This window comes from Artibeus jamaicensis, unplaced genomic scaffold (assembly GCF_021234435.1).
Source record: "Artibeus jamaicensis isolate MK-2021 breed Jamaican fruit bat unplaced genomic scaffold, CSHL_Jam_final scaffold_2172, whole genome shotgun sequence".
NCBI lineage: Eukaryota > Metazoa > Chordata > Mammalia > Chiroptera > Phyllostomidae > Artibeus > Artibeus jamaicensis.
This window is the reverse complement of record NW_026522031.1, coordinates 35,815-54,909: the sequence shown is the minus strand read 5'-3', so window position 1 is coordinate 54,909 and position 19,095 is coordinate 35,815. Positions and strand designations below refer to the sequence as shown.

Below are 19,095 nucleotides of genomic sequence, written 5' to 3'. Positions count from 1 at the left end.
GGCATACCTTTCGGAGCACCTAGACTCCACTTCCAGAGTGAGACTTGAGAACCTGAAAGTGCCCGTCGGTTGGGGGAGATTTGGCTGGCGGGCGCTCAGTCAGGGTCAGGGATCCTCCAGCTTGTCCAGGACTTCCGCTCGCAGCGAGGTTGCTCAGGGTCTCCCCCCTTCTGCTGCTGCTCTCTCGTGGGCACCATCGCAGTTGCCCACTGGGTAATGATCTCATTCCTTTGACCTGCTTACTTTGGGTTTTGTGTGCCACCCTTTTTTGTCAGGGGTGCCACCGAAGTGGGAAATTGATAATACAGTTCAGCTATGACCAGTTCTCTTATAAAAGTTTGAGTGACAGGATTTGCATAAAAAATTCTTCTCGCTGGTCGAGAGGAAGGCACCCCGAGAAACGTGTGGATGTGGTGGGGGTGGGGTGACCTGGGGGGGGACCCGCAGGGAAGCGGAGAGGCATCCAAGACCAGAGATACGGGTCTGGTTTTCAAAAGGCAAAACGGGAGATTTTTCAACTATGAGTTGAGGACCTGAACGTTGAGCCCCTTGGTAAGCAAATGGGCAAACTAGAACTAGCGTGAGATCACTAAGAATAAGTGGTATTTTATGAGCCTCATAATTTTGTATAGTGTTAATGGGCTGATAGATAATAAGAGAAATGCTTAATAATTTGTCCCAGTTTCCTCTAGGCACAGAGCAATAAGGACGATAAAACAGCAAACATTTACTGAGCTCTTAGTGAAAGGAATTGTTCTAAGTGAATAGAGGAACATCACATTTTGCTTCTTTTTTTGTGTGTGTGGGGGGCAGTTAACATCTCTTAACTTTATCTTCCTTATTTAAAAATAAGGAAGCTTGCCTTCCCAATCTGTCTTGTTTCGAGCGATGGGACTAGAGTTCATGGCTCAGCTTGAACTTGGGGCAGGCAGGTTGGGCTGCCAGAAAGCCAGCTGGTGGTTTTCCTCTCCCCACCGTCTCCCCATGTCCTGTCCTGACCAGGCTGCTGAGCCTCCTGGACTCCAGTAGCATTTGAAGATACGAAAGGGTTTTACTACCTCGCTGGTTGGGTTGTGTAAGAGGAAGGAACACGCAGGAGCAGACAGCCGATGGGTGCCATGCTCCCAGGGTTTGCCATCGCTACCTGGCTAGTCAGGATGGGGGGCAGAACTACCTCTGTGGGGAACCGTGAAGTAGCTTTCACGTTCTCAGCTGCTTTCACTTCCCATAGCACCATGGTCTGTGTGGATCAGACTTTGCAGGCATTCTTTCTACCGTTGCCACAGCTCTGAAAGGCAGATCGTTCCAGCGGAGTAGGCTGGAGTGTGAACCCAAGGTTACTGCTGGTAGTTAAGGAGCTGGTCCAGAACCTGTGCCTCCTGACTCCTGAGTGCTGAGAATCAAACCTCCTTCAGATGTTTCGGACCCTCTGGTGTGGGTGAGCGGGTCAGCCCCCCACGAGCAGGCACGCTCGTGAGATCCCACGGAGCCGAAGTCCAGCTGGCTTAATGCCAGAGCCTTCCCGGGCGGACGGTTGCGAAACATGTGGGATCCGTGTTGCTCTGATCTCGGGGTGACAGGGTGCTCCCTGGGAGTGAGTCAGTCCCTGTGAACTTACACAACAAGGCAGACGGTGCCTGGCCCTTGGGGAGCTCTCTCCCTTTTCCCCAGTGCGACACCCCAATTCTGATGGCAGATCTGGCTCATCAGTAAAGGAAGGGTTTTGGAGGAGTGTGCGTTTTTTTGTTCCTGAAAACTTTATGGCTCCTTGAGTTTTCTTTTTATACATGACATCTGGGGCCACTGGGCCTTCACTCAGGGGCAGGATTGTCTTACTGCGAAGCACATGTCCTATTCAGAGAGTTCCATGGAGGAAGTCATCCGCTTGGTGATCCTTACCTGTGTGCAGTCGGCCTGTGTCTCGATACAGAATCGACAGTGTGAGGAGGTTAATCTTCAGCTCTTTTGATTTCATGTCCTGCCCTGGATCTTGGTTTTCCCAAATTAGAACGACCAGGTGAACCCAGATGATTTTCCATGTTTCTTCAAGCTTCATCAGTCTGTATGATTGGGTGTCTGTTATTATAATCAGAAGTTTTTCCGGAATGGCAAAATACCAGATTTTAGTTATTTTAGGGTAGAGCCCAAGAGGGTACAAACAATGACTGTCCTAGCTTATGTCTTCTTTTAAGGATGTGAGAGAATGAGTATTTCCTTACTCCTGTTACTGATTTGTTTGTGTAAAACAAAGGAAGGATTTTTTTTTTCCCACATCACATGTTAAGCTAAGCAGAGCAGCTTAGACCATTTAGGATTGAACTGCATTTGGAAAAAGTGCCTCGTTACTTGTTTTAATGATGACAAATTGGGTAATTTAAAATGAATTAGTGTTGGCGCATCTCCCTTGAAGCAAATATCATGTAAAAAGTTATATTTATATAAATAAGGAAGGGGTGACTCTTTTTACAACAAATGTACCCTATCAGTGGATTTATGACCGGGGTGGGGGTGCTCTTTAAATTAGCATCCCCCAGTGCCATTATAACTTGATTGATCTATTTCCCATGTTTGTTTGTTTTTTTAATACCAAAGAAAGGTACATCTGGGTACCACAAACCAAAGTATGTATTTTTTGGAATAGGGCTCTTTAAAAAATAATTCTGCCACTGCTTGTGAAATTTCAGTAAAGCAAATATCACTTTAAAAAAAAAAACCAAAACAAAACCCCAAACACTCCAAACTTCTTGTATGAAAGAGTTCCAAGCCTCAGTCCCAAATTTCTTTATTTAGAGAAATATATAATGTACCTAAACTTCAGTACTAGAAAAAAAATGGGTCTCCTTGAAATTTTACTGTAATAGGGTTTGACTCATGAGCCATTTTCTTCCTTGTGGTTTTGACGAAGCCTGTTTTTTCCCTCCTGGTGGGCGTCTGCCGCTTTCTGCGTGCTACCCGTGCAGGGTCCATGCGCAGGGCGCAGAGGCGGAAGAACCCCTTGGGTGTAAGGTGCGCTGTTACTGAAGGCGCACCTCCGTCCTCAGCCCTCTGCCCTTCTGTACCATATAAATAAGCTGTGTCTTGCTGGAGAGAAGCCTTGGTTTCTAAAGTAAATTTGGGGCCTGCCCTCTAAATTTTTCTTCTGCGTGTCTTTGAGGCTTTGGGAGTGGTCAGCTTGACCCAACCTTCTCCTCTCTGTCCGTGGAGCCCTCCGTGCTCTCGCGGGAGCCTCCGAGGTGCGAGTTTTCACTAAAAACCCTTCTTCCCCTGCCTGAGAGGGAAGCACCAGCCCGTTTGCAGACAGCAGGCCTGGAGAACGGGATCCTTGCGGGGCGCAGCCTGGGGAGCTGCCTGGCTCTGCCTTCTGAACCCCTCGCCTCCGGCGCTCAGCCGGCTCCACTGCTGGGCAGGGTAACGGGGGCAAAGCTAAGAACCCCAAAAAGCAGAAAGAGGGCTTTTCTCCTTCATTTCCTAAATTGAAAAGCTTTTCCATTTTATATTGCTTGCAACATTTTAGAAAATTATAGGGTATTAGTGCTGAATTGGTTGTTATCCATGACCTAGAAACATTTGTGTGTTGTGACTGTTACCTCTCCTGGGACTTTTTAAAAATTATTTTTTAAAAAAAATTATTTATTTATTTTTAGAGAGAGGGGAAGGGAGGGAAAGAAATATCAATGTGCGGTTGCCTCTCAAGTGCCCCCTACTGGGGACCTGGCCCACAACCCAGGCATGTGCCCTGACTGGGAATCGAACTGGTGACCCTTTGGCTTGCAGTCCACGCTCAATCCACTGAGCCACACCAGGTGGGACCTCTCCTGGGAGTATTTAATGGAGAATCTGTGGAATCCTCTCCTGAGCCTGGGCAGGCTTCAGGGAGCAGGTGAGTCACCCGGAATCCTGCCCATGTTTGTGTGTAGTGTCTGAGGGCATTTTCTTGTGGGGGCGGCGAGATGCCTTTATTAGATTCTCAGAAGGGTCCACGCTTCCAGAAAAGGTGAGAAACTAGTGATGGAGTCCAAAGTATACACCATCACTGCCTCCTCTTTCCAGAGAGGGAGAGAGAGAGAGAGAGAGAGAGAGAGAGTGAGTGAGTTAGTTTTACAGACAGGGAAACTGACTCCAGAAGAGGTAGAGTGACGGTCGGTGTAAGTGCAGGTCGGTGTAAGAGCAGAGCTGGAGTCTGGTCTCCCGTCTCCCGTCCTTGCTCTGGTCCAGCACCTTCAGGTAGCTCCAGCCCCGAAGATGCCTGTCTGGCCCACCTTGGGAGGGCAGCACTGCTCTGAACCTGCTCTGTGAGCACGCTGGTCAGTAGGGTGCGTGCACAGTGCCCTGCTCGGAGTAGCTGCCCCAACTTTTGTTGGATGAGTGAACCTCAGGAGCGGACGGACAAGGACAAGAGCTTTGTAACTTTATGCAGCCACTTGTTCCAGCTCAAGAATTCTGCATCCCTTTTCCTTCTCCTTTATTTGCCCTGCCTCACATCCACGACCTGTGTTCTCGGGGCAGCTGTTATGACCTGCAAACACAGGCATAAATGCTTCCGAGCCATGGTGACTTTCTTATGAAGTAAGGAATTTCTGTAACAATTTTCCCTACTAGTGTATCTGATTTGTAGGTTGGGGTGTGCATTTAAACGTTTGCTAGCATTCGTTTATCCTTGTTGGGAGGGCGAGGCTCCAGTTCGAGTTTGTGTACAGTTGGGCTGGGATCTTGTAGAATGATGGCTGGTGCGTACGCACGCCCTCTGACCTGTGCTAGGCTCAGAGGACGTGGGTGAAAATGTTTACATCCAGGTTGTAGTTTAAGAGGCCTAACAACAAGTGGTTTAAGTTGGCAATGAAAGGAACATCAAAGAACAGTAAAAATGTCAAAATAAGTGATACCTCTTTGGAGGGCTGGAGTTGGTGAGGAGAATAAAAGATCAGCTCAAACCCTTTTCTGCCCGGGATGACTGGGAAAGAAATAGATTTATTTTGTCTTCGTTTCCTGATGGACAGAGAAGAAAATGGAGGGGTGCTCTAGGAAAAACTGTGAGAAGCCAGTGTATAATTAGACAAAGCCAACATCGTATTGTTTTCATTGTGATAGGGGTTTTTTTCCAAGGCTTTTTTAAAAAAATCAGTAAGCCAGTGAAGTGCTAGGTGCATTGCCGCTTTATTTAATTTAATCCTCAAAACAGGAAGCTGGAGCTATTATTATCCTCACTTTACAGGGAAAGCAAACAGAAGTTGCGAGACCTGGAGGCTGTTGCTCAGGTTTGCACAGCTAAGAGCTGGGATTCAACTCCACCGCTGCCTGGCTCCAAAGCCATATTGCTACAGTGTCATAGGAATTCCATTAGTGCTGGAACGAAAGTATTAGAATAGAGTTGAGACAACACTTTAACAACACTTTACCGGACCCCCGGGGGCCAGGTGGGAGGCGATTCAGTGTTACAAGGCCTTGACACAGGTTCTTAAAGGAGGTGCCAAGCGTCTTCACTCAGGTGGCTGAGGGGGTTCCTCCGATCTGCAGATTCTGGGATGCTACTTTGAACCCTTTGGCAGAGAACCATACACAAGGGGCAAGTAAATCGTTTCATCCTTATTGCTGGTGTCCCACGGCAGGGACACTAGGAGCCTCTCCATCTCACACTCCCTGGCACGTTTCTCCACCTGGAAGGTGGGAGGCTGTGCGTTCGTGGTGGGCAAATGAGAGTAGGAGGGCTGTCAGTAAGTCTTTTTTTTTTTTTTTTAAATTCCAGTCTCCACTATGTGTCAGCTTTAGAGGTTGACTTAAATGAGGCAGCATGCTATGGTAGACAGTGTTGTGTGGGCTTTGGAACTGGCTAGATTTGGGGACAGAATCTCAATTCTACCCTGGGCAATGAACCTACCTACTCTGAGCCCCAGTTTTCCCTGTATATAAATGGGGACATGTCTGCCTCACAGGAAAGCACCCAGCTCATTTTCTGAAAGCCTGACATGTTCAAACACTTAGTCCTCTAGCCCCCTATCCTGTCAACATCAGCGTCAGTGACCAGCATCAGCATCATGTTTTGTACTTGTTAGGACTTCTCCACGTAGTTGGATTGTGAAGCTCAGCTACTTCTTTCTTAGTGAAACAGTGTGGAGAAGTTCAGTCAATCTGAAATAAGTGGACCCTAGTTCAAGGTCTGTCTCTTCATAGTAGGTGACTGAGATCTTGGACTGTGGCATTGTTGTGAGCGTTGATGGACAAGAAAGCTATGGAAGTACCTTATAGACCCATCAAGTGTGGCTGAACTATTAGGCAGAGTGGTAAAATGCGGTCGTGTGCTTAGAAGAATTCAACTCACATTGCATAACCCTGGGATTCACATGAGTAGTCCTTTGCTGAAGTGTGTGCAGGATCGAGAAGGCCCCCTCTCGGATGCTCACTGTGCTCCTTTCTCTGGTTTTGGGCCTCCAAGACCATCTGCCCCTCTCTCACGGCTGGCATCAGGGATGGGCCGATGCAGGCCCGGTCCCAGTGCCAGCAGGGCCACGCTGACCTGTCTGCTGAGCCCTGCAGCCCACAGCTGGGGCTTGTTTACTGCGCTGAGTCACAGCATCTGGTCAGGACACGCTGGGCATATCTTTCCAATGACAAGCGTCTCCCTGGGAACTGTGCAGTGCTCACCACTCTGCTAAGTTCCTAGGTGTGCGGGGTGGTTAGGGACAGTCTGTCCCTTCTTCCGAGGAGGTTCATTTTCCAGAGGAGAGGCTATCATAATGCATTTAGCAACAACTATGAGTTCTCAGGACTCATCATCATTTATGGCTACGTCGTATGGTAACATGATAATTACCACAAAATCCGACGTAGGGGGAGTTTGGAGATGGATGGCAGAGTTTGGGAAGGTTTATTATTGGTTATCCTGGGGATGTTCATGGAAACATTCATTAGTGCTGCACAGGAGAAAAAAACAGCGTCAGCAAAGTCCCACCCAGCCTGGCAACCTCCATGGGAAAGCTCGGGCCATGGAAGAGAGAGCCTCTCCTGGGGACAGGACGGCATTCTGGGGGTTGGGCGGGGCCAACACAGCTGCCCAGAGTTGACACTGTAGCTCAAGGGGCAGAATTCTCGCGTGGAAATGCGGGGGCTGTGAGTTCAACTCTTGGTTTTGCATTTTACACTCTGTGTTATCTATTTCTCTTTGTGTTACCTTAATTTTGGTCTTGAAAGGAACTCTGTCAGACGCTTGCAGAGTATTTGCTGTCAGCCAACCAGTAAACTGGTCTTTGGGCAGCTGCTTGGGGAATCAGACCCTGATTTCAGGTTATCGTGGGATACCGTCTTAACTTTGAAGCTGTCCTGCTCCTCGCTAGGGGCTAGCAGCGTCCCTGAGAGCTGGTTAGACATGCAGAATCGCAGACCCCCCAGACTTGGGAGCCATCCCAGGTGATTCATAGCACATAATATCTGGAGAAGCACCCGCCGCATGGTGAGCTCAAGGAAGGGATTGGCTTCTTCTGTCTTATTGATCATTTTGTATCCTCAATCTTTGTAAACATCCGGGGGACTTAATCCTGAAGTGGTGCAGGAGGAGGGGTGGTGAGTGAAGGGGTGGAGCCTCAGTGGCTGGAAAATTGAAGTGAGCTTTAGAATCACAGGGTGGCGGCAGTTTTAATATGGATGCTTTTCACTGACTGGGTCAGGATCTCTGAAGGTGAATTACTGGATCTGGCCTTTAAAATAAGTTCCCTTCATGTTTGAGAAGTTTTATTACAGTATCACATATAAAAATAAACTCCTATACCACTCAAGAGGAAATGGGTAGATAGAATAGAGTACAGTTCAGAATTTCAAATGAATGAACTAGAGCTATATGTATAAACATGAATGAATCTAAAAATCTTTTGTTGGAGAGAGTGAAGTTGCAGAAGGATGTGTGAGGTATACGACTCATTCAGTTTTAAAAACCCATATGTGGGCAACGAAAACACACATACATAGTGGCAGTGTGGCTGGAATAGTAAACAGCAAGTTTGGGATGGTAGTGACTAACTTCGAGAGGAAAGAAGAAGATTGGGTGGGAGTTTTAACAGTCCCTTCCCGCGTTACTTCTTTAAAAACAAAAAAGAGTTAAGAAGAGAAGGTTGCAGCAGCAAACGTGAAGAAAATAGGACTTTCCCAAAGGAACGAATGCGTAATTATTCACGGTGCTATTTTGTTATAAAATGACTAGAACAAAACTCTCCTGGCGATTGCGTGCTGCCAGTGGCCAGCCTCTGAGATTCCGGCCTGAGCCATTCATCGCCAAGGGCCTTTCAATGTCAGCAAGTCTGCGCGCAGAGAGCTTGCTCCCAGCCGCGCTCTCCTGTTCTCAACAGTCGACTGCAGCCTGTTGGGATGCGCCCCGGTCCCGCAACTCTTCTGCCTCCTGTCTGGATGAGCTGCAGCCGTTTCTCGTGTTCGTGATGTTGGTGAAGCCCACCAGGCCCACTCCACCTTAGGGCCCTAGCCTGCAGGGGCCCCCCTCGGTGTTGTCTGCTTCTCTCCTGTATTACAGGAGGGGTTCTGCCCCGCAACTACCCCAGCTTAGAGCTCTCTCTTGCCTTAGAGTCGCCTCCTGCTTTCCTTTCCCCCATTGCATTCATTCTCACACCTTCACTCAGGCCTCAGGTCAGGATCACCCTATGCGATCAGTTCTCTGATTCCTGTATCGGCTTTCGTAACTTCGTTGTTACGAAAGCAGAAACGTCCCTGAGGTTTGATCAGGAAGAATGACACATATTAGTCTGTGACTTAGGGAACATTAGGAAGGAAGAAGTGGCTCTACCAGCTATTGTCGGGGTGTACTTTTAAATTCCATTAACTTACTATTTTTTTAAATTTACTCTGTAGCAGTGGCTCCATGCCAAGGGTGATTCCTTCCCCGTGGGGACATGGGGCAGTGTCTGAAGACATTTTTCATTGTCAAAACCAGGGGACTGCTACTGGGGTCGGGTGGCTGGAGGCCCGGGAGGCTGCTAAATACCCCATAGGAACAGACAGCCCCACTCCCATAGTAAAGAATTACCCAGTCCACACCTTGATAGTGCAAAGGTTGTGAGGCCCTGTGCTCTGCAGATCCTCACGCTGGGAGTCGCTCCCTATCAGTGAGGGGGCGTGGCTGGGCCTGGCGCCTCCTCAGCAAGAAACAGTGGGACAAAGGACACAGGAGTCTCCATGACTATGTGTAGAGATTACTCCTGAGTCATCTTCGTGGAATGCTGGGGACTAGGGAACTGGTAGTGCTGGTGATGGAGGATGAGACGAAATTAAGGATATTAAGGAGAAATGAGAGGAGCAAAGTCCAGGGGAAAATAGAGGGGAGTTGCCTCTGATGCCTTTGAACTTGGCCCCTTGGTGTAATTGAGAGGATCGCTGTTTAGAAATATTTCCCAGTGCCGATCCTGGTAGGCAGTCACAGTGAGGGCCCCTCGTGAGTCACGAGAAGCTCTGTCCACACTCTTTTGCAACATGATTTTGCCATTTCTGTCATCAAGAGGCAGAATCTGTTTTCCTACCCTCTGAATCTGGGCTGGTCCTTGTCACTCACCTTGCCCAAAAGAATGTCAGGGGAATGATGATGATGGATGACTTCTGAGGCTCTTCAGCTTTGTTCTGCACCCACGTGGAGCCTTTCTACCACCAGAGGAGGGACCTAAGCCTGAGAAAGTCGCTTTGACCAAAAGGCCCAGGCGTCCCCTGTTGGGGCCCATCCCAGCTCCCAGCTGACCTTCTCGCTCCCCATGGTTGTATGGGCGAACCCAGAAGAAAACAGCTCGCCCCCCCAGCCAACCCGCCAGGGGTAAGAAATAGTGAACTGTGGTCACTTTGAGCCACTGACCTTCAGGGTAGCGTGCTGCACAGTTAACTGGACGGTGTGTGTCAGTGACTTCATTTAAGGCTCTGGGGAAGGTATATGCTTTAGAATTTGCCTTTTACTGGCAGATCATAGTTAAGAGAAACTGAGTTCTTCTTCCTTTGTTTCTTGCAGCACTTCTCAGAACTTCTGGATGAGTTTTCCCAGAACGTCTTGGGCCAGCTCCTGAACGACCCTTTCCTCTCAGAGAAGAGCGTGTCCATGGAGGTGGAGCCGTCCCCCACGTCCCCCGCGCCTCTCATCCAGGCCGAGCACAGCTACTCCCTGTGTGAGGAGCCTCGGGCGCAGTCGCCGTTCACGCACACTACCAGCAGCGACAGCTTCAATGACGGTAAACGTGGAGCAGGGGCCTTGGCACCCGTAACTCGGAGCGCATCTCTTGCCACGTGCTTACTCTGTGTCCAGCCGTGTGCTCGGGTTTTGGGGAAGCACAGAGAGGCACAGGGCACGTTTCTCTGCCCCAGCCTGTGCGCTGTGGGACCTTGCTGTCAGCACATGGTAGTAGGTCATTGCTTTCTTTGACCCTGTGGATTGGACAGCAGAGCATCCTCTTGCAAATCAGGGTGGCCTGTCGGGTTGTTAATGCCAGGAAGTTTGTTGTGTCAAGAGATCACATCATTTTTTATGAGAAAGAATTTTTGTGACTACTGTTCTTCGTAGAAGCTTCTTGGGCACCCTCTTAGTCTCCTTCCAGTCTTCAGTTGACCCCCATGTATGAGATCTGGGTGATCATTCTTTACGTTCTTGATGGTGACCCTTCTATGTCCATCATCAGTGCCATCGGGACAGGATTTGTCGAAGCGCTCATTACCCTGGTCTTATAGATGTTCAGGTGTTTTGACCATTACTCTCTAGGCCTTTAATAGCTATATGCCTTGTCTTCCAAACTCTTTAATGTTTTTATACCTTTTAGTATTAATTTTTGGTGTTTTTTTCCTCAGCAGTATAACCAGCTGTTTTGGTACCTTGAGTAAGTTTTAAAAACTGTGTTCTCTTAATCCTAGTTCAGCATATGCCTTCTTTCTCTTCCCCTGATCCTGCTCTCCCCTTCTGCCTCCTCCCTCAACTCTTATGAAATCACTCTTGGGAGTGACCCCAGTTCCAGCTCAGGAGTGTGGTCTTTGCTACAACAGGACGCTCCTCATTTGTATCACTACTTGGAGGAGGATTACAGGAAGTCAGCCTTCTCCTGGGTTTTAGTTTAGGTAAATTCATGTGACCCCTGCCTTAGTTGGATTCTTTTGAGGAAGGATTTTAGCATTTGCTGAAAGGCTGCGCTAAATGTCCTTTAGTTCCCATCCTGAAGTTCCGTGTGGGCGTGGCTTCTGTGGGAGTTGGTGCTCCGTGTGGGCGTGGCTTCTGTGGGAGGCGTGGCTTCTGTGGGACTCATGCCTGCCTTGGCTCATGGGCTCCCCCCATGCTCGATTTTCTGTTTTGCAGGTGTACCGAGTTACGTGTATTGGATTAAATGGTGTTTCTTGGCTGGTAGCAGTTGTCTTATGTGGGATCAGTGCCAAATAGAAGTTGGTGCTTTAGAAATGCTTTATGATTCATTTAAAAAATTTGTTCCAAAGCTTTTTATTGAGTATTTACCTTAAGCTTCCAGGGACTTTTCTAAGCATTAAGCACGTGAAGGAGTAAATACAATTTATAAAGATCTCTGCTTCATCGAATTTGCACTCTGGGATATGAGGTGGGAAGTAGAAGATACGAAAAAATTAAAATAACGTATACAGGATAATAGATGATGATCAGAGACACACAGAGAAATAATTTGGAAAAAGGGACAGGGAGTTCCCGGGTATGGCCGGGGGTGGGGTGGGGCGTGGTTTGTCCTAGTCCATTCAAGCCTCTGTAACAAAATGCCACACACTGGGTGCTTTAGAAACCATAGAAATTTATTTCTTACTGTTCTGGAGGCTGGAAGTCTGAAATCAGGGTGTCAGGATGGTTGTGGATTTCAAATTCTATCCTCACACGGCAGAAGGAGCTGGGGAGCTCTGTGGGGTCTCTTTATGAGGCACAAGTCCCATGTACGATCCTCATAACCCTCATTATACCCTTGTGACCTAAGCAGCCCCCACAGGCCCCACTTCCTAATGCCGTCTAAACCGTAGCAGGCAGACAGGGAAGACTCCTATGTGAAGGTACCATTCGAACAAAGATCAGCAGGAGATGCAGGAAAGAACCAAATGTCTATCTCAAGAAGAGGCTTTTGGGCAGAGGAGACAGCAGGTGCCCAGGCCCTGTGGTGGGAGTGCGGTAACAGCAGGACACTTAGACCCAATTCAGGTGATTCGCATCTGGGCAATTAGCCGTTCTGCAGCCTGGCCGTTCTAGAGGGTGCCAAGTGGAGATGGCCTAAACAATCCAGCAGGCTAACTTCTCCCTTTGGTTCTCTGTTTGTTGAGCACCTACTGTGTGTCAGGCACCCACCTGGATATTCGTGGGACGCAGTAGTAAAACTTAGATCCTGTTGCCCAAGTGTAGCTCAGAGCCTTGTGAAAATGCCGTGTACCTAAATACTTCATCAGACAGAGTGGAAGCACCGCCCCAAGAGGAAATGAAGCTGTTCAAGCTGAGAGAGAAGGGGCCGTGCCCACCAGGGTATGGGCAGAGTTGCATCCATGAGGCAGAATCTAGGTGGGCCTTGAAGCATTGAGTGGAGTTGAAACAATGGTCGTGGTAAAGATCCCTGGAGAAATGAATGAAAATGAGAAGATTTCCGAAGGTCAGGGTCTCCTTCTCTTCCACGGTAGCACTGTTATTACTGTTGTTATTATTATTATTATTGTGAATTTTGTGGCTATGTCATTACGTAGTGAAGGGTTTGGAGAGTATAATATTTTTTTAAATTTATATTCCAGTTACAGTTGGCATATATTGTTTCAAGTGTACTATCTCTTTATTTTTAAGTTCTAATCAATATAAGCGCAACATAACAGAATGCATGGATGTCACCTATGGGAACAGCCTGGTGGGAGGAGAAATAATCAGTCCACCTTTTGCAGGAAGCCCTGCTCATGAGGCCGAAGTTCACACCCTTCCGTTCCACCAGGGCGCACTTGGCTCTCTTTCTAGATCCGGTGCTGCCATAGGCTGAGCTGGTAACTTGCTGAGAGAACAGCGTGTCCGATGTGTTAGCTCGAGTTTCTGACCAGTGTTTCCCTGTGTGAAACCTACCTTCCCGTGCCAGTGAAAGCACTTTCATTAGTAGGGGATCATGAACGTGAGGCAAAACCACTTGGGTGTGTGAAATTAGAGGTGGGCAGTGGGCGTGAATTGGGGGGGGGGCTTGCTTGGGAAAGCTCTGCCTATGTCTTAGCTTCACTTGTTTTTCTGAGGTTTGCGGATGGCCAGAATTTGGGGAACTGGGTGATTTTATTCGCCCGAACCCCATTCTGCATCCCTCTCAGGGGAGGGTCGGTCCAAAAGGACCCCTCTCGAGCTGCACGCTCGCTTAGCAGATCACTTACCTGTTGGAGGAGGAGCGTGGTTCTTCGGGCATCACGCACAGAGGCAGCATTGAAACGGTGTCCCCTGAGAGTTAATATTCTTTATGTCTTGCACTGGGAAGAAAAGCTTAGGCAAAACCAGGAGTTCTTGTTTCTAGTAATGGGTAGTTAGTGAGGATTTCCTTACACCTGGGGAGACCAATGAATTGGGTTGTCTTGTCCAGCTTTACTTCGACTGATGCAAGTCTTCAGCAATCGCTTCTAAGCCGGAAACAAAGTGATAAGACAAACAGGTTGAAGAGAGACTCTGTCCATGTTTATTAGGTTTTTTTTCTCCCTCTTCTTTCCTGTCTCCTCTCTCTTTCTCTCTCCCACTCCAAACCTATTTCCTTTCCCTTCTCCCTTCCCTGTTCTTTCTCTGCTAATTCTCCTTTCCCTCCCTCTCTCTTTGAACCCCAGGCCAATGTATGGGGCAAATATAGATGTTCATATCGTGCTATCCATCATGGACCTCAGATGGACTGTAGGCCCCCTAAAACTGTACCCTAGATTTTTGGCTATCAGCGTTTTTCAGCTTTTCTGCTGAAAGCTTGTACCTTTTTTTAGATTCTCGAAAGAGTCTGTGACTTCCCCCCAAAAAGGTTGGGAAACACTCACTGAATATTACATAGGAGTTATCTGTCTTCAGAGTTAAATTTGTAGACTTTTCTGAAACACTCGAGCTGAAGAAGTTCATGTGGTTCAGCAACCACAGGAACCAGTCCTAGGAATGCGGGCCCAGCCTTCAGAACTACGGGAAAGGCAGCCTGCCTTCAATTCAGCCCTGTCATTTCTCACGAGTATTAAAGTTGTCAACCAGATGCCAAGCAGGGTTTTCTGTTTGGAGCAAGAGAATGTCATAAAGAGATAAGCAGAAAGATCCAACTAAAGTGTAAAATGTCTGGGGCTATTTTTAGTGCCTCAATTGAGGAATAAAGGCTTGTGTTTGAATGACCAAGTCTCGCATCTCACCACATGGAAGGAAGGTGTCTTCAGGAGTTACTACTCTCTTGCTCATATTCCTTCATAATTAAATTGGGAGGCCCGGTATTCATTTGCTTTGTTCCTTAATGGCAGTCTTTTTTCCTAAGGGGGAAAAAAAAAGCTTAGTAGTTCTGCACTTAGGCTGTTTGGAGAGAACGAGGGTGGATCCTGTCCTCCCAGATGATACAAGAATAAAGTTAGAAAACAGGTAAAATATCAACAGACTCAGCATGAAGTATATGAATAAGAAAAGTGGTCCAGTGGAGTATTTTTACCAGGCACAAGTTAAGGTGACTTTATTTTGGGTGGAATAAGGGACTGTCCCTGTGGCTGTTTCAGGTTTAGAGAGGTGGGACCAGGAACGGAATAAATCATAGTGATGTTCCCTTCTGATCAGGCCAGTCGGGTTTGGAGCCCTGGCCAGGGCTCTGGGTGGCTGGGGAGGCCGGCTCAGTGTGGATGAACTGAGGGTGTGGCCCTGTGTTCCCAGGTGAGACTGAAAACGGTTGTCTGTGAGGAGCTGCAGCAGGGCAGATGCTGCTGAAGTGTCCTAGCTTGGGGGCAATGGAACCGCCTCCCGGAAAGCAGTGACTCATCTCTGGTTGGGCAGCGGGGCCTCTGGAAAGTGGGATGGAGGTTTCTGGAGACTAGAGAAGAAAAGGCCGTCTCATGGCTGATGCTTCCCGGGGCAGGGGGGTTGTGCACGGCTCTAGTCACGCCGGGGGAGATGGGAAGGTGTGTATCATGCAGGGCGGCAGAGAAAACAATGGATTGTGAAATGCTGAGAGGAAACTCAGAGCAGAATTAGCACACCACCGAGTGTACGGAGTAAAGGGTAGCGATGACTCATAACGATGTCGTTCCAGCTTGCACTGTGGGAGACGTTGGGTGTTGAAATGTTCCAGGGAAGTGGGACCCCTGGGACAGTCGCAGAGGGGGTGGGAATAGCTAGCCACATCTTCATCAGGCCAGTCTGAGCTACTGACCGGAGCATCCGTCTGAGCCATCTTGGGTAGAGGGGGTGGATTCTGGGGTAGAAAGAAAGCTGGGCTGGCCATCCACCTTCAGAGAGTCCCTGAGTCCTGTGACACGGGCGGGCTGAGGAAAGACCCTGATGTCGCTGGGTTCCAAGCAGAAGGACAGTTGTCCTCTCCAAGTCTGAATTCTGGGCTTCTGATGTGTGCTCTTTGGCTCTCCATCACCTCTTTTGGCGTTACTTTCTATTTTCTTTTTCTAAACAGGATAACCACGATTGTTTTTAAAGTAAAATAACGACTTCGTTGTCTGCCTGGCCATTGCAGTGCTAGAAGAGTCTATGAAAGCAGTATTTACATCTATGCAGCAATTAAAATTTCTTTGGAAATTCACGAGTGAGAACCATAACTTGCAGTGGAGAAAAAAATTCTTTACTGCTAAATAAGTCTTCTGAGACCATATCGTTTGTCCCACAGATATTTAATTGAGACCCTCGCCACTGTGTGAGACAGTGGGACCTGTCTCATTGAAAGCAGGATGCTTACTCTCTGGAGTCAGATTACCTGCCCTTAAACCTGGGCTCTGCCTCTTACGAATGGTGTGATCCGGGGCAAGTTGCCCAACTTTCGTGCCTCCCTTTCCTGGTCTTTAAAATGGGAATCATAATACAGTACTTACCTCCTGCTGATGTTGCAGAGATTAAATAAGTTAAAATGTATTAAGTAAATCTTTGGGACAGTGCCTGGCAGTTAGTAAGCCCTAACTAAGTGTTAGACATTACCATTATTGCCTTTATGCAAATTGCTACATAATTAAATACATAATTTACTAGCTGGCCACAGGATGAAGGATTAGAGTAAGGCAAAGAGGTTCTGTGCACCCAGCAGGAAAGAACAGTGAGGGGGCATCTGAGGGAAATTATAGTGATCATGGGCATTTGTCTAACAAATACATGGAAACACATAGAAGGGTGCCCGGCAGAGTGAGCACTCAGACGTTTTAGCTGTTGTTGGTTGACCTTAAACGGGAATTTTTCACCATGTGAACGTTAGATTAGGAATCTATATAAACTAAGGTAGGAAGCGTAGAAAGAACTTAATAATGCACTTTTGTCGTGGCTAATTATGGGCTCAAGGTGACATTCATTGAAGAATAATCACTCTCTTTTTTAAAGGTTTTATTTATTTATTTTTTAGAGAGAGAGGGAGGGAAGGAGAAGGAGGAGAGAATCATCACGCCTGCAACCTTTTGGTTTGCAGGGCTGCGCTCAATCCACTGAGCTACACCAGCCAGGGCTGAAGAACAATCACTCTTAGCTAGAGCTCTGTGAAATCACTGGTATCTTCTTGCAAAACAATACACGGGAGTGGCCGCGGGCACAAGCTGTGGTTTGTCAGAGTGTGGACCCCAGATCTACTGTGTACCGGCTGTAGAACTTTGGGCAAGTTATTTAATCTCCTTGCATCCTTGTCCATGAAGTGGGGGCAGTAACAGCGCCTGCCTCACACGGTTACCGGGAAGATCAAATGAGTTAATTCACGAAAGGCGCATGGAGCAATGTTGAGCACATAGTCAGTACTCACAGTGAAGTTGTTTACTATTTGCATCACCCTATCCTGCCACTCACCACTGAAGTTTTATTTCAGGGTTAAGTCACACAGGGGAGGGGCCTCGGGCAGATGGACCTCTGACGTCCATCCAGACACGTAGTGGGTCTCAGTGTCCTGTGGTTCCGACACGTTCAGCTGACTTCTGGCCCTTTCCCCGCCTCTAGGGCCCAGTATTGCCATTTTTTCTTGAAGAGATTTTTACATCAAAAAGTGGCCAAGATTTGCTGCCTCCTTTGAAAAATCTGAAAGGGCAAACAGCGATCAAATGCTGAGGGATTTAGATGAGGCATACTTATTTAATTGACCAAAGTTTCCTTTTCACTTTAGACATATTATAGAAATAGCAAGTGGATATATATAAGTGGGTCTTTCTTATAACTGGTATTTTTCCCATGCGATTTCTCTTTCTAAGAATACACACACACATTATATGTGTACACATGTGTATGTGCATTTGTATATATACACATATACACATATATACAACATGCATTTATGTAGTATAACATTTAGAAACATACCATGTACTCCTAATTGAGAGTTTAATCTTTTCTTTCCCCCTTCCCAGGAATCAGTATCTACTCGGTGCAATTATTTATGCAGAACATGTGGAACTGATTGGGGATCTGTGCTGGCTTAGAGTCACATCTTCAGCTCCTCTGTCCCCCCTGCCCTCTGAACCTTGGCCTCTAGCCCCATTGCTCACAGCTGCTCCATTTTGTCCTCAGATGTGAAGGGCTTGCTCATCACCACGAGACGGGCAGTGGCTTGTTTTTATTTCCTTGCTGATAGCAAAGAGGCGATGCCAAGAAAATGTGCCCGCTGAGGCCGGCCTTTGACAGGAAGCTGTTTAAATAAAATCAGATGACATGGCCGTGGTTCTTCCTACTCCCTGCAGCCTGCACTACTGACCTTATTGGGTGATGTTTTTCTTCTGCAATGAAAGTCAAAGGGCGTGTGAAGACAATTTAGGGGAAGACATTTTAACTCAATATCCATGCCTCAAGCTTTAGAAATTAGAAGGTGTCGAGTGTGTGCTGACACTTGCTCTTTTTTTAAAAAGATTTTATGTATTTATTTTTAGAGAGAGGGGAAGGGAGGGAGAAAGAGAAGGAGAAAAGCATCAGTGTGTGGTTGCCTCTCACGCGCCCCCTACTGGAGACCTGGCCTGCAACCCAGGCGTGTGCCCTGGCTGGGAATCAAACCTCAGACCCTTTGATTCTCAGACCCGCACTCAATCCACTGAGCCACACCAGCCACATCATACCCTATATGATACTTGCTTAGCCAAGTATAGCCAAGTTTAGCCAATAACACAAACATCTAAAGGTAATTCCCATTCTAAGCCTTGATGGTCCTACTGAATTTTTTTGCCAGTCAAATAAAAATACAAAATTAAGGTCAGGTGGAAATTATAATACATGTTCTTCTCATTCCCTTTCAGTCTAGCCTTTGTTAACCTCCTACCTCATAGGTTACATTTGTCATTTGTTTTCTCTAATTTACTATTTATTTCCACCAAGGGACAGAGTACAAGCCAACACCCAGTAGTTCAGAATGAAAGCTCTTTTCTCTCATTTCAACCAGCACTGGAATGCTGTTTCACTAAGCTGCTTACCGGCTGACTTTCTTCTCTTAAGTCATTTGTTCTGCAATGTGACTGATAGGCCCAATGTCAGGCTACAAATATGTATTGATATGGTTCACAATTGATGGTTTAGAGGAATTATTATGGAAACAAAGTATAGCTACTTTGTTGTAATAGGTTCTGATGTAATGATTTAATTTCTTGTGTGTGTATTTATTCACCTATATTGTATCAGCCAGCTCTGTGACTACATGGGAAAACAATAAAGCAAATCTCATTCACTTTCACAACGATCATTTACTGTTACAGCATGCAGGCCTGTGTCTTGGCTGGAGGCTGGTGGATTTAGGTGTGAGGGGTGGGGTGGGGGGCGGGGGGGCAGCTGAGTGGTTTTGCTGGTTTTAGCTAGATGCACTCACATGTTTAAAGCCATCTGGGAGTTGGCTGACTTTAGCCAGGCTACCCGTTCTATGAGTCTGTCATCCGTCTCCTGGGAACAATAGATTTTTCTGACACACCCTTCTTATGTAACAGCAGAAGTACAGCTGTGTAACTCCAGGTGTGAAAATGCAT

At 47.3% G+C, this 19,095-nt stretch overlaps 1 protein-coding gene across 1 annotated transcript in view; it reads left to right on the top strand.

Moving 5' to 3' along the window:
- Positions 1-19,095, top strand: part of CREB3L2 (cAMP responsive element binding protein 3 like 2) — a 102,759-nt gene that overhangs the window by 52,534 nt on the left and 31,130 nt on the right. The window contains exon 2 of the mRNA XM_053656622.1: positions 9,986-10,202. Coding sequence (XP_053512597.1) covers positions 9,986-10,202 — 217 coding nt within the window. The remainder of the gene's footprint in view (positions 1-9,985; positions 10,203-19,095) is intronic.